This window comes from Miniopterus natalensis, chromosome 20 (assembly GCF_054644295.1).
Source record: "Miniopterus natalensis isolate mMinNat1 chromosome 20, mMinNat1.hap1, whole genome shotgun sequence".
NCBI classification, from domain to species: Eukaryota; Metazoa; Chordata; class Mammalia; order Chiroptera; family Miniopteridae; genus Miniopterus; species Miniopterus natalensis.
Genome location: NC_142100.1, coordinates 4,147,834 through 4,163,635, shown reverse-complemented (window position 1 = coordinate 4,163,635; position 15,802 = coordinate 4,147,834). Strand labels below are relative to the sequence as shown.

The following is a 15,802-nucleotide window of genomic DNA, read 5'->3' as shown; positions in this document are numbered from 1 at the left end:
ATGCCCTTTCTAAGCAGAAGTGAACCAGGAGTAATGTGAAGTTGAGCTCTTACGTCTCTGCTGAGGACAGATTGTTTCACTCTAACGTCCAGGTAAACCAGACCTTCTGCCCTAGGCTGAACTCCTTACCTGCCGAATAACCCTTTAAACAGATTCCTGGCTAAGAGGAAATAGAACATTTATGTGGGCTGGTCACTATGGAGCTGGCCTAGGAAGGAAGCCTAGTGGAAGAGGAGATTTTGGAGGGAGGCTTACCGAATTTCATTAGGTCTCTCTTCTTCCTCGTATCTCTTCTTGTCTTTCCTTCGGATTAGCAGCCACACCAAGAGGAAAATCAACAGGGCCCCAGCCACCATGCCTGTCACTGCTCCCGCAACCATGCCAATGCTTTGTACATCTGTTTTCTCAGAAACGAACGCAGAAATAAAATGAAACATAAGCTAGGAAATGCATGAACTTAAAAAAGCATAAACCCCAGACCGGATGAGTATCTCCAGATCTTTATAGCTATTTTCCCGAGTTCCTCATTTACCCACTCTTGGTGTATGACTATCCTGCTTGGTGTTGAAGGATAGTAGAACATGCCACCCCAAAACATGCCTCTTCGAGATTATTTTAAGCTGATTATTTTTGACAAACTGCAGATACAGGAAAAGCTTGGAAAACAAAAGTTACCCTTTTGTAAGGGAACTTTACATTTATAAAGGAAATCTCCACTTGGTCCCCTCCTGGATATAATGTTTCTTTAGGGAGCTGGTAAATTCACACAGAATTGTAAATACAGAGTTAACTACACTGCTGAATGGTCTTTGCAACTACTGAATTTATTTTAATGATAGCCATGTTCTTCTGGAAATAAAGATTTTTACCTTGACCTTACTCTCACTGGTGATTAAACATGTTTTACACTGAGCCACATGCAAAAAGAAAGAAAAACACAGCCTCGGACACTTACACTGCACAGTGACGCGCACCACGCAGCTCTCCTTCCCCGCCTCGTTGCCTGCTGTGCACCGGTAGAGCCCAGAGGAGGACATGGTGAGGTTCCGCAGCAGAAGGCGTCCCGGGTGGGTGTCGTCTACAGCAGCAGAAAGAGGGATGTGACTCCCCGAGTGGCAGGGTCTGTGCTTACTGTTTATTACATTAGTGACTAAGATTCTCTAATACAGTTCGGTAAGGATGAGACAGTTGATAGAATAGATCCCATTTTGGAACATGGGAAGAAAAGGGACCATTTTTTTAATTATAGCGAATCCTCAAAAGTTATAAAAGGTTGTGAACATTTAAGGGGTACAAACCAAGATAGATATAATGGATTTACATGGTACATTTCTTTCTAATGTCTTTTACCACTTAGACTACCCATTTGAGGAAAGAAAAGACAGTCCCAGTTTGTGGATAAAAAATGGAAGTTCAGAGATTCAGTAGTGTATTCGAGGTCACATGGTGAGTTGCTGTCCAGTTTAAAATTCTCGGATAGAGTGCTGTCCTGCTGTCTAGTGGACTGGTGGGAAGATGACTTACCAATCCTAGCCTTGGCAGGCAGATGCTCCTCCTCTCCCTCCTTCTCCGGGACTCGCTGCCAGGAATACATGATGGGCTTTGTCCCAGAGGCTGACTCACACTGCAGAGCTAGGTCACTGCCTTCTGTCAGGTCTCCTTCCAGCTCACACTTGGGCTTTGATGGTCTCACTGACAAAGAAAAAAGTACTGATTCAAAGATCCCCACACAGTAGGTTCAATGAAGAACTATGTCCTGCTGAGTTGTTTCCCCAGCCAGCCTTATGGTCAGCTTTTGAGTGGGGAGTCTAGCCTTTACCTGCTCACCTAGCCATGTGTTACATCGCCCCCAGAAATACGCCCACCTCTATCCCTTGTACACTCATATACCCACTTCCAGCTGCTGCCAGTGGTGCTGGTGTAATTTTCAGAGGCTGCCTCAGAAACTACACCATTGTCAAAAAACAAACACATTTAATTGGAAATTTTAGGAAAGTTGAGTGTGGTTTTTCTAATACTGAAACAGGGATAGAAGTTCATTAATTTGGAAGATATTAAATAGAAAGTAGCTCCTGCTATTAAAACAAATGGATTTAAATATCTGAGATATTTAAGTTAAATATAAGGAATCATTCAAATATTAGAGGATAGTTAATTTTTTTAATGGGCTACCAAAGAAAATTGTGATTATTTTTTCTTCTTTCATTATGGCTAAAATGCACATCTTCTGAGGGAACTGGACTAGGTGACATCCGAATGTATAATCCAAAGTACTGAACAACTTGGGTGGTAAACACACAATACATTATACAGATGATGGATTATAGAACTGTACAGCTGAAACCTATATAGTTTTATTAACCAATGTCCCTCCAATGAATTCAATAAAAAAAAGTACTGAACAAGAAGTTATGTAGCACCATGATACATTTGGCTATCCCTTGCCCAGACTTTATTAATAAGATGTAGGCATTTACCTTTACACTCTCTTACCTAAGACTTTTAAGATGACATAGTTCCACACATAGTGCCCTGAATTCTTCACCTTGCAGGTGTACAGACCCTCATCTCTGGGCTTCAGGGGCTCAATCTGCAGGGAAGCATCTCCTGTCAGGAAATTGGAAGCAAAGGCCACTCGGCCCTTCTGTTCCTCAGTCAAGTTATTGTAGACATGACGGCTGGAGTAGGTGATTACCTGTGGGACAGAGCAAGGCAGGGTCAGGCAGCATATCTCAGCCTTCCTCTCCTGCTGAGGTCAAGACGAGGAATGGGAATTCTCCCAACGGAACAAAGCAGTCAAGCTGGGCTGACTCTAAGGATCCAAGAGACTCTTTCTAAATAAAGCTAAAAACACAATGTTTGTCTAGGCCTTGCTTTTCCTTTTAAGAATAATAACACCTCATATTTGTGTAGCATGTTAATTACAACATAGTAATTATGGAGTGCTGAGAACCATTCCATTCTATAGGTGAGAATTTTAGATCTGAGTTACATCATTACAGCTAACTCGAGGAAAGAAGGAAACGCACAGTGAGTACACATAATGGCACTGAGAATCGACCCAGAGGATTGAGAGAACAAGGTAAGTTGGGGAGCAAGACTTACTTTCCCCTTTTTAACTTTTTGCATACCCCTGTTTTTTATGGATTGATTTTAGAGAGAGGAAGGGAGAGAGAAACGTCAATCGGCTGCCTCCTGCACACACTCCAACCGGGGATCAAACTGGAAACCTGGGCGCATAACCCCCCCCCCTTTTTTTGTTAATCCTCACCAGGGAATATTTTTTCCATTGCTTTTCAGAGAGAGAGGGAGGGACGGAGGGAGGGGAAGAGAAAGAGGGAAACATCGATGTGAGAGAGACATATCTACTGGTCGCCTCCCACACGCACCTTGGCCCCAGCTGGGAGGGAACCCCAAACCCAGGTATATGCGCTTGATGGGGAGCTGAACCCAGGACCCTTCAATGCACAGGGTGATGCTCTAACCACTGAGCCACACAGGCCAGCCCCCTTTTAAAGCTTTTGTGTAGGGAATTTTTTTAAAAAAATTTTTTTAACTTTATTTTTAGAGAGAGGAAGAGAGAGAGAAACATCGATTTGTTATTCCAGTCATTCATGCATTTATTGGTTGATTCTTGTGTGTGCCCTGCCTGGCCTGGGATCAAACCCACAACCTTGACATATCCGGTCTGGATGATGCTCTAGCCAACTGAGCTACCTGGCCAGGGCTTGCATACCCTTTTTAACTTCTGCATATTCTACCACTTGCATGCAATTTACTCAAAGTACACTACACTCCATGCGCTACGCGCTTTTCTGTCTAGTTTATTTCTCATGCAATTTTTCCAAGCAATCACTCCCCCCATTTCAGAGACAGGTAGCAGAGCCCGATTTAAACACATCCATCTAAAGCCATCCAGCTCATGGTTCTGTCCCAGTTACCTCTCCCTCCTTCCTTTCCTACCTGTATTCATTTCACTACACATTAACTGCTCCTTCAGAAAGTTGGGAAATGGAGAAAAAGTAAAACAAAAACGTCAATTTGTTTTATTCTTACAAAAGTTTAGAGTCCAGTTGAAGGGATTAGAGAGGTCAGGAGTAGAAGTTAAAGGTTAAAATTCAGGTCTGTATTGAATGTGAACTGTAACTGTCAAAAAAGATTGGGGGGGGTAAATGGTGATGGAAGGAGACTTGGTTTTGGGTAGTAAACAGTACAATATATAGATGTGATGTATTATAAAATTGTACACTTAAAATTTATATAATCTTAGTAACCAATGTCACCCCAATAAATTCAACAAAAATTTAAAACAAAATCCAGATCTGATACTGAGGGCTTCGTTGTTTGGCTTTCCGTTTTTTATTTCACTGTGGATTAGTAAATTAGGTGGGGAAAAATTGTGTCCTTTCCTTCCATAAAATACACATGAGCTTCAGGTCTGTTTTCCCAGGTGGGGAAACCAAAGTTTAGCTTTCCCCGGCAGAAAAATTAATCTTGATTTGTGCTGAATTTTCGTCTGTCTGCATCACCCCCTCTGGTTCTTGAGCCCTTTTCTGACTCTCGTGGCCCTCCGGTCACCAGCCCCAGGCCCATCCAGGCGGAGGCCTCCAGCGCCCCCGTTTCCTCCCCTGCCACTGGCAGTCACATTCTTAGACTCCGCGAACATTTGCGGGATGAGCGCTTCCCATCAGGGCAGGAGGAGGCTATTCAGACGTATAAACCCTCTTGTCTTCAAGTAATTTATAATCTAACAGGATTAACAAGGAGAGACATGCAAACATAGAGAAAGAAATGATTAACTTGAAATAGTGTCCGAGAGAATGTCCCAGAAAAGTTGGTGGCATCTGAGTTAGGCTTTGAAGGTGAGTAGACTGGAGGCCAGGGGAAGGGAGGTGGAAGGGGGCTCCAGGCACCCAGCAGGGCGCACGAGTGCCCGGGAATCTAGGGGGCGCATTCCGCCGCAGCTGCCTTATTTACTCTCCTCTTCTTTCCTCTGTCCCCGCCGGCTGGTCGCTCACGTCCCCCTGGGCGCAGGGCACACGGCTCGCGCGTGGGGGAGGCTGGCGCGGCCGGGCGGGGGGCGCGGCTGTGACCCCTTTGCGGGGCTCGGCCGCTGCGGTTGATACAGTGACAGCCCCGCTGCTTCGGCTGCGCCGCCGCCTGGTCCAGGGCTGGGTGCGGAGGGGGCTGGGGACCGGGGCGGGGCGGAGGGCGCTGGGGACCGGGGCAGGGCGGAGGGGCTGGGGACAGGGGCGGGGCCGAGGGCGATGGGGACCGGGGCGGGGCCGAGGGCGATGGGGACCGGGGCGGGGCCGAGGGGCGCTGGGGACCGGGGCGGGGCGGAGGGGCGCTGGGGACCGGGGCGGGGCGGAGGGGCGCTGGGGACCGGGGCGGGGCGGAGGGGCGCTGGGGACCGGGGCGGGGCGGAGGGGCGCTGGGGACCGGGGCGGGGCGGAGGGGGCTGGGGACCGGGGCGGGGCGGAGGGGGCTGGGGACCGGGGCGGGGCCGAGGGGCGATGGGGACCGGGGCGGGGCGGAGGGCGATGGGGACCGGGGCGGGGCGGAGGGGGCTGGGGACCGGGGCGGGGCCGAGGGGCGATGGGGACCGGGGCGGGGCCGAGGGGCGATGGGGACCGGGGCGGGGCCGAGGGGCGATGGGGACCGGGGCGGGGCGGAGGGCGATGGGGACCGGGGCGGGGCGGAGGGCGATGGGGACCGGGGCGGGGCGGAGGGGCGCTGGGCGCGCCCCGCAGGCCCAGGTGGGGGGCCGCGCAGGGTGGGCCGGCCCGGCTTCGCGGGGTGGCCGCCGGGCGGCTTCCCCGGGGCCCCCGAGCCCGGGCGCCGGCGACGCGCTGCCGGAGGCCGGGGAGGTTCCGCTGCTCTGGGGACTCCCACACTGTGGCCATGAACGCGAGTGACCAGGGTCGGCCTCGGGGAGACCGGGGGGTGGGGACGGCTTCCCCAGGGCACCCGGCACCTCCAGAGGCGCTGCTCCTGGAAGGGGGACCCAGGCGGCGCGGCAGTGTCGCGGGTGGCCTCGGCGAGCGCTGGGGGGGTGGGAACCTCGGCGGTGCCCCGGGCGGGCTGGGCGCGGGCACCGAGCCGGGCGCAGAGACCGCGGGGCGCCGCTCCGCCACCCAGACCCGCGGGGGCCTGTCTGTTTTTGTTAGTTTCTCTCTCCCCCCGTGTCCCCCTCCCCCCGTCTCTCTTCCCCCTCCCTCCCAGTCTCTCCCCCTCCCTCCCCCCATGTCCGCCTCCCTCCCTCCCGTCTCCCCCCTCCCTGGCAGCAGCAGCCTTAAATAGTTTCATTTCTGCTTAAACCCGTAACCCCCCCACGTGACGCTCTGCAGTCGTTAAGCGCTTTCCTAAAAGGTTTGACGCCGTGCGACAGAACGCCCGTCACTCCCCCTCCGTTAAGTCAAGCGCGCCTGTCTCCTGAGTTCTGCCCGCACCCCTCTCTGAAAAAAGCCTTTCCTTTCTCTGCGTGTTTTCTCCGGCTAATGTTCTGAGCACAGCCCGGGGAGCTGGACAACAGGAACAGCGCAGTTCCTGCCCCAGGACCCCACAGCCCGCGACGGGGGGGGGGGGGGGGGGGGACGCGGCGACCGCGCGCTGAGCTCTCCTGCGCCGATCGGCCCCGTCGCCACCAGCACCCCGCTGCCAGGGCCTCCCGCCGCCCTCACCCCATGCCCAGCGCGCTCTCCAGCTCCTGTTTCCCCTTTCCAGCTGCCTGGCTGCTGTGTATTTCTCTCCTCTCCGGCCCACCTCACATAATGGTGTAAGTTAATGTCGAGTTAGTATTAATGTTAGTAAAACTCACATTCCCTCTTTTCCAGCTCAAAAGCCTTGAATGGCTCCCCTGCACCTCTGAATGACGACCAGATTCAGGCTGGAGACCTCAAAGTGAACTCTGCTTTACCCCCCATCCTACTCCTGCCTAGTCCACCTACATACCTGAGTGCAATCAGGTTACATTATTTCCCTTTTTAAAGTACGAGTTGTGCTTTCTTTGTACTCACATGCCTTTGCCCACTGCATTTTTCCACTTAGAAACTCCCTTTTTGCCATCTCTCCACATAAACAATCCCTATTTTTAAAAAATCCAAAATCAGTGTTAACTCCTCATGAAATCTTCCCTGATATGACACTCAGACTAAGAATCGTTTTTTTCCTTTGCTTTCATCCATAGCATTTCTTTGCACCATTTTTATGTGAGGAGAAATTGTGAAAGACTTTGGACAAACCGGTTGCTGGTTGCCCTTTCTAAGATGCTGGGCCTTGTTCAGGAGCCCCCTCAGGTGTTCTGATTTTGTCTGTTGCCCTTGACGGGCTTTGGCTAGGCGGTTTCACAACCCTGCAGTCCTTTAGTCAATAAACATTTACTGAAAACATACTGTGCTGGCACCGTGCTAGAGATGATAATACAAAGAAATGAGTAGTTATAAGCATTGTTAGGGACCAGGACATGTCACCCCAAAATATGCCATTTTGCATATGCATAAGAATTAATTTCATCTGAAGGCATTTGAACTCTGGAAACACTTTACCGGCCTAAAATCTGAGCCTCACAAAAGAACTGAAGTCATAAATCCCTTCCCCCAGAGCAACTCTAATCTCTTCTGAGAAATCAGAAATCCGGCACCACACCCAGACTGAAAGGTCACAAACTAGCATATCTCCAATGTAGTCAGTCTTCTAAGGACTCACTAATTTTTCCAAAAAGCCATTTGCATTTCCATAAGTGCCCTTTCTCACCCTCCCTTTTCCCTACTAAGTTAGATATATGAGCCCAAATTCTACCACTTAAAAAATTTTTTAATGTTTTTTTAATTAAAAAATGTTTTTATTGACTTCAGAGAGAGGAAGGGAGAGGGAGAGACAGAAACATCAATGATGAGAGTCATTGATCAGCTGCCTCCTGCACGCCCCCTACTGGGGCTCAAGCCTGAAACCCCAGGCATGTGTCCTGACTGGAATTAAACCCTGACCTCCTGGTTCATGGGTCAGTGCTCAACCACTAAGCCACACCAGCCAGGCTATATGTTTTTTTATTGACTTTAGAGATAGGAAGGGAGGAGAGAGAGAGAAGCATCGATTTGAGAAACATCCCTGTGCACACTGAGCAAGTGAGAGGAGCATCTATGTTAGTGAGAAACATGGATGAATTGCCTCCCCTGTGCACCGATTGGGGATCGAACTTACAACCTGGGTATGTGCTCTGACCTGGAATCGAACCCTCCACCTTTTGATGTGCAGGATGACGCTCCGACCCACTGAGCCACACTGGCCAGGGCCTAACCACTCTCTGAGTTACTCATGTCTGTGTATCCCGCGTGTTACATAAGTCACACACAGATTAATAAACTCTTGTTTTTCTCTGTTTTGTTAACCTAATTGACAGTGCCTCAACCTAAGAACCTGGGAGAGGTTTGAGGGGAAAAGGTTATCTTTCTCCTCTACAGTTTTAAAGGGCAACTTTTTTTTTTTTTTTTAAAGGTAAAATCGCAACCTGGCCAGGTACTCAGTTGGTTAGAGCATTATCCTGATATGCCAAGGCTGCAGGCAGGTTCGATCCCCTGTCAGGGCACATACAGGAAGCAACCAATGAGTGCATAAACAAGTGGAACAACAAATTGATATCTCTGTCTTTTCCCCCCTTCCTCTCTCTAAAATTCAATCAAAAACATTTTTTAAAAAAGGTAAAATCTTGACATAAAAAAATGTACCCAGTATTTTATTAAACTCATTAATGGTGGAACTAGAGAGACGCTACGACAGGTTCAAATGAGAGATGGACTAAAAGAGATTCCTATTCTCCTTTGCACAAAATTCATTTGCAGCTCTATGAACAAAAACAATTTGTTTCCCTATGGATAGGACACAAGGCATCACGATCATCAGCATTCCACAAGTTATTTTCAATTTCTGTGGAAATTAATACATGAGGAAAATTACACCCTAATTGATTTCCATGGACTCTAAGCATGAAGATAATACTCAGGAGGCAGCTCTCTGTGGTGTATGTAGGGAGCAGGAGCAAGTTTTCAGATCTTCTATTGATGAGGGAAATTAGATCTCTTGAAGGCTACTCCCCCTAACCCCACTCCCTCACTGCCTCCTCCCTTAGCATGTGATTTCCCCGTGCAGTTTACTGAGTTTCTGCATTATAGTACCTGAAGGGCTACTGGGCAGAGCACAGGGGGGAGTGTTTCCTTCTGACTTGGAGAGGGTGGAGGGAAGATGGAGAATGGGGTATCTCAGGCTGCTCCCAGAAGCTAAAGTGAACTCTTAAAAGATGATGCTTTAACTGTAAGGGAAATGGGGGCCATTATAGGACTTTGAGCAGAAGAATGACTTATGTTTTGGGAATGGCTGTAGGAGGCCAATAGGAAATAGGAAAACCAGTCAAGAGGCTGTAGTGAAGATTCGGGCAAGAGCTGCACTGCCTCCAGGATGGCAGCAGTGGAAATGCTAAGAAGTGACCAGGTCCTGAATGTATTTTGAAGATAAGACCAAAGGGATTTTGCAGTAGACTGACCACTTCATTTAAATGTATATTGTGGTTATGAGAAAAAGAGGAGAGTCAAAGGGCTACTCCCAGATTTTTGGCATGAACCAGAAAGGAGAGAATTGCCATCAACAAAGAGGGAAAACTGAGCAGAGCAGGTTTGGGGGCAAAGTATAGGGTGGGGAGGGGGATCAGGAGTTTAATTTGAGATACTGGTTAGATACCCAAAGGGGGCAATGAGTAAGCAGTTACACACACAAACACATATATCTGATGTTCAGGGGTGAGATGTGGACTTACCCCTGAGATGTGGAAATATGCATTTGGGAATAAGTATGTAGATGACATTTAAAGCCATGAGACCAGATAAAGTAACTGAAGGCATGAAAACTGAGGCCAGGAAAAGAAGGTAAAATGAGGCTATCCAAATAGAGGATAGCAAAACACAGAGATGAGAGCTGTGGGAGAAAAAGGGGGTTCTAGGGAAAGCAACCTCGAGGGTGTGATCTGATCATAAATTCCTAACTGGGCAGGTCATGGTGGGTAGTCACGCCCCAGGCATATAACTTTGTAGTAAAGATTTATTATCTTTGACTTAAGCCCTGTCCATTGATTCTGTGCATCTAGGTTAACACACCTTTGAAACAGCCATAACCACCCTCAAGAGAGCACATAATCTTATTAACTATCCTGCAACCCAGTCCCGGCCTTGCTTTCTCCCACCTTCCTATAATCTCCCTTATGTCTCTCCGTTTTTCTTTTTCTATAAGAGAAAGTTTCTTTAGAAAGTCAAGAGGTAGAAGAAATGGGCTCAGGAAGCATATTGCAGAGGCAGAAGATGGGCCTTGGAGCTTCGGTAACTTAACGGGGCCTGGTGGGAGTGGGGGAAGGAGGGGGACAGGAAAAGGGGCCCATAGGGAGAGCCCCAGTCCCCTCTTTAATTTCAAATGCATAAAAGAAATTGCCAACTTATTCTCTGAAGCTTTTATCTCAGTCTGTTGAGATCTTGCTTCCAGGTGTAGCCTCTTTTGGGTCCAAATAAATTTTTATAAAAATTCTTTGCACGTTTGGACGTTCTTACGTGGACAGAACTCGAGTGAAATACCATCAACCTCAGAGTCAAATAAATGACTGTCTTCTTGGACCTCTTTCGCTTAACATTCACGCCCAGCCTCTGTTCCCATTTGCAGCCTCACCTCTGGGTGACAGCTGCGTCCTCCTGGTCTCTTTTCTGGCCTCAGGCGGGTTGAAACTCGAAACCACACCTAAGGGGGGGGGGGGGGGGGGAGAAGGGCAGTGGGGGCGGGGGAGCGGCCTTCCAGAGGTCCAATTCCCCTCTCTCCGCTACCCCAGCCTGAAAACTTGCCCCACTCCCTACATGCACCACGAGAGCTGCCTCCTAAACGTTATCTTCATGCTGGGGAAAATTAGGGAAAGTACGAGGAGTGTATCCTTTCAGTCAGATGTTTGGTGTTTACTCCCAGACCGACATCTCGTCTTGAATTTCCGCCCTTTCAACAGGCGCTGCAAGTTATGAGGGGAGGGGAGGGGCGGGGGAAGGGAGGGGATTTGGCTGCAGAAGCCTTGGGCTCAGATCCCAGCCCTGAAACCCACTTCGGACAAGGGCCTTCACCTTTTGGGGTCGGAAAGGTTTAGGTTACACGGTTTTTTGGGAAAGGAAGTAAGGCCTGCTTCTGCTCATATATTATAAGAAAACGAGTAGGATAATAACCCTTCTCCTGCAGGCTCCACAGGGTCATCGTGAGACTCTGGAGATGAAACCTGAAAGGGCCGCGCCCTCGCCCAGTGACCCCTCAGGGGCCAAGCACAGGGCTTGGCCCTGCGTTTAGGAATGTGAATTAGACTTGGAAGCAAAAACCCATCGACCCAACGCGGTGCATTCAGGCGGGGCTTTCTGTTTTTACTTAACCGGCACGGACGGGGTATTTCTTTTGTGCTAGGCACTGTTCTAAATACTTCACAGATGTTAACTCCTTGTATTCAAGAAGGGAGAAAAGGCGCAGCCACAGCGAAAAGTTAAAGACAGGATTAGGGAGGTTCAGGAGTCCCTGCAGTAAATGGCTTAGATTAAAGGTCATGCCTTTGTTTAATAAGTATTTGTAGAGTGCCTTCATCTTAATCTGAAACGGGCCCCGAAGTTCAGTCCTGCGAGAGGGGGCCGTTTTGGGGGGCTTTCCGGTACTCCCTAATTAAAGACTGCGTTGCCAGGGAGACTGGGCGTGCCAGGGAGATGTCCTCGGGCTAGGGAGAGGTTTCTATTCTATTTTTATCCTTAATACGCAGCCGAGCTTGAGGGCCAAGCTGTGGCCAGCACCATTTCTGAGTCATTTCTTAGTCCTGTAGCTAGGATCACCGCCCTCCTCCCAATACGGTGTTTAAATTGTGCGCAAGGCATTCGTGGCCCCACGTCTCCTGCACTCCACAGGACCCATACGTTTCTTGTGTGTGTGGGGGGGGTGTAGTTGGAAGAAGTGGCCACAGAAATGCCAAACCGGTGGGACAGTGGGGACAGGGTGAAATACATCAGCAAGAACAAACTGGAAGCTTTAGTTTATTTCCTAAGACTGAAAGTGGGAGCTGGTGTTTGAAGATAGAATAAAGCTTGGAACACTTAAAAGGAGCTAATTAATGTTATTTTCTTTCTCATATCCACGCACCTTGTAGGCGAATACCACCCATGAGGAAGTCAGTTTGTGCTCCCTATAAAAAAAAATGGACAGACTCTAAGTATAGAGTTCAGCGCAGACCTGGGTAATTTTTAGAAACTTTGAGGTTTCTTGGCTTTGGGAGGGTGGTGACCCTTTTTCGTCTGGGAGATTTCTTTCTTGTTCATTCTAATATTTGGACTAACATCAGGAAATACCTTTGTCTTGAAAGGTACATTTGGCTTTCGAGAGCCTTAGTGGGTGTGGCCTCTAGCTGCTTTATTTACTTATTTACTTATTTTTTATAAGAGAAAGTTTAAATAGAAAGTTACTGCCCTGGCTAGTGTGGCTTAGTTGGTAGAGTGGTGTCCTGTGCTCCTAAAGGTCTCGGGATCGATTCCCAGTCAGGGCACATGTCCAGGTTTTGGGTTCAGTCGGTCAGGGTGCATACAGGAGGCAACTGATCGATGTTTCTTTCTCTCTCTTCTCTCCCTCTCCCTTCCTCTCTCTCTCTCAAATCACTAAAAACATATTTTTTAAAAAAGAATGTTGCCCGGCCGGGCGTGGCTCAGTGGTTGAGCGGCAACCTGGGATCCAGTCGATCGGGGTTCGATTCCCGGTCAGGGCACATGCCCGGGTTGCGGGCTCGATCAATGACTCTCTCATCATTGATGTCTCTCTCCTCTCTCTCTCTCTCTCTCTCTCCCTCTCCTTTCCTTTCTCTGAAATCAATAAAGATATATTTTAAAAAAAATAAAAACAAAAAAATAGAAAAAAGAGGCAAAAGAAGGGCCCTTGGAGCTTAGGAGAGAGAAAGGTAAAGGCAAGGCACCTGGGGGAAGAGGAGGGGGAGAGGAAAGGCACCTGTGTGTTCCTGGGGGGGAGAATGTGCCTCGGACTGTACCTGCTTTAGACTGTTAGGGGTACACTACAGTTCCCTGGCTGGGTAGCTCAGTTGGTTAGAGTGTCATCCCGATACAACATGGTTGGGTTCGATCCCCGCTCAGGGCACATACAAGAATCAACCAATGAATGCATCAATAAGTGGAACACCAAGTGGATGTTTCTCTCTCTCCTTCTCTAAAAATCAATAAATAAAAACTTTTTAAAAGTACACCACAGTAGGAGCTTTTGAGCTTTCTGAAGTGACTCACATTAAGAAATACACTTTTCTTCATGAACCAGCACAGGCATATGTAACTGAAACAGACGTTTCATGGAATAGTGTATGTGCCATACGCTCCATATTTTCTAGTCTATGTTAAAACAAAAGGTCTGGTTGCTAGGGATCCACGACAGGGTCCTCATTTGGAAAAAAGCTGCGCCAGGGCAAGGTGGCAGAGCTGCCGGGAGGGCTAATAGACCATGTTCTAATGGGAGCTCCTCCACTTACAGCTGCGTACCGGGGCCATTAATCAACCTTTCTAGACCGTAAGGCCCTCAACTGTAAGGGACATGAGCTACTTCATAGCGTTTTTTGGAAATGAGACAGTAAGCACTCACGGTCACTTTCATTACTCTGATTCTGCATTCAGGAAGCCCCCAAGGTTTCCAAAATTGTTCAGCCCAGTACCCAAAGGGTATTCACCATTCCATACATTTGAATAGAAAACCTGCCCTGGCTAAAAGCTTCCAATCCTACCCCCTGGGCACACTGTAAAGTTTGGCCTCTGGAGGTGCCACCTGAAGCCAGTGAGCAGCCTGAGCCACACCTGCCCTCACCGTTCTGAAGAGGCCACTCCCTAAACCCACCGCCCCTTGATTCTAAGCAGTGTCCCTGAAGTGCCTTTGTCTTGCATCGGGCTGCCTTCTCCGCTTTTATTTTTGCTTGAACAGCACCTGCACAGGCCTCAAGCTCAAGAGTTACCCTCTGTGCATACAGGCTGTCCTGGTGATTGCTTCTCTCCCCTTTCTCCAAAATCCTGTCCTAACATTTAATGAAGAAAAGAGTGATAACTACATGTATTTCACATCTTTAGAAAGCAGAGATGATGCAACTCCAAAATAACCTTAACCCTTACTTAATATGAATTTCACTTTCACTTCTGACACGGATTGCAATTTGGTTCAGTTTTTTTCAGACAGACACTGAATCTCAGATGCGTGTGTCTGTTTTATTTTGGTTTTAGTTCTAGGAAATGTAGTGCTGAGACTAAGCCACTGATCAGGGTGTAATGGGAGAGCAATGAACATAATTTAATTCTTCAGCAAACACACACAAAATTAAATATCTGAATTATAGCTGTGGAGGGGCTGTTTGTCTTGTGATGTTTCTGGTGGGCCTGTTCCAGATGCATTTTTAGCGACGGAGGCAGGACAGTTTGCCAGGATTCCCGTGGAACAGATGGCGCAGCGTGGCTTCCTGGCAGTTGTCCTGCTAGCATTTGTCCCATGCCCTGCATAGCAAATGTGAAACTGCCTTGAGGGACAGGGATGCCAGCCCCTCTCTCTGTCTTAGATCAGGATTTTTATTGCTGCTGTAAAGGGAAAGGGGAAAGGGTGAAGGTGTGGCCAAGGGGCTTGGCACGGGGATTGGAACACCTCTGTCCTAATTTCTCCATCTGAAAAATAGAGGGGAAAGGTTTCTCTTGTGTGCTCCTGACTGACCCTGGGGGAGGCGGTCTCTCCTGCTTTGGAAATTCTACTGTGTTTCCATCCCTAGGACCAGGAGGACAGCTTTAGAGTTCTAATGGCCATCCTGTCCAGGCTGAAGTTCAACTATTCCTGAGCCTGCTTACTCACTCCCAACGTTCCCTGCATATCTGTGCATCCTAGACAAAGGGATGGAAACATTTCTGCTCAGATTAAAATGCAAAGCTAGACTTGGGATCTAGGCCACTGCTTAGCCTATTTTAAGCACCACATCCATTCCAACCCTTCCTGTATTTTCTTTCTCAGTCACCCCACTCTCATTCCCAAGCCCCTGGCAAATAAAAAGCTTGGCAACTTTACTTACTAACTTTTGATTAACTTCTTCTTTATATCCCAACTATCCATGACTGTGGTTTCAGCCCTTACTGTATAGCCTGAAATTGTTTAACTGATATTGCTTCTACTTGAGCCCCCCTTCAATCAGTGCGCCACACGGTGCCATAGTGATTGCTTTAAAATGCAAAGATGTCCCTTCACTCTTAAAATCCTTCAAGAACTCCATGACATTGTGGGAGAAATCCTAAGCTCCCTAGTATGGCACACAGGACCTTTCACGTTCTGGTCCTGCGACTTCTGCACTTACGCTAGCTGCCTGTGATTCCCAGATCTCCAGACTTTATGTCCATGCTCGGTGATCTCCTCAGAGCAGTGCCTTCTACCAGCACTCACATGTGCCTTTTTTTTTCCTTCTTTTTTATTTTACATTTTTTTGTTTATATGTACCTTCTTACCTGAAGCTCTTGTTGGTCTCTCCCCTCCTCCAACTACTCTTGGCCAATAGCTCCTCCTTTGTGTTAATCTAGAACAATCATCTTATCTCTGTCCTGATACGTGCTTCTTCACCTCGCTCCTTCAGATAGAGTGCCTGTGTAGTGGGAATCCCTATTTATTAAATTGAATCAAATAGGTTTTTAAACTAGATTTTGATTGAGGTAACATTGCTTTATACCAAATTGACTTTTAATCTTTTAGAGCT

The 15,802-nt window shown here is 48.2% G+C and overlaps 1 protein-coding gene across 2 annotated transcripts in view; it reads right to left on the bottom strand.

Moving 5' to 3' along the window:
* The window catches only part of CLMP (CXADR like cell adhesion molecule), a 98,155-nt gene that overhangs the window by 4,793 nt on the left and 77,560 nt on the right, over positions 1–15,802 (bottom strand). For both annotated transcript variants that reach the window (XM_087828569.1, XM_016217385.2), the window contains exons 3-6: positions 2,494–2,695; positions 1,525–1,692; positions 956–1,078; positions 256–397 (exon numbers count right to left, since the gene is read on the bottom strand). In XM_087828569.1, the coding sequence (XP_087684695.1) occupies positions 256–397; positions 956–1,078; positions 1,525–1,692; positions 2,494–2,695 (635 nt within the window). The remainder of the gene's footprint in view (positions 1–255; positions 398–955; positions 1,079–1,524; positions 1,693–2,493; positions 2,696–15,802) is intronic.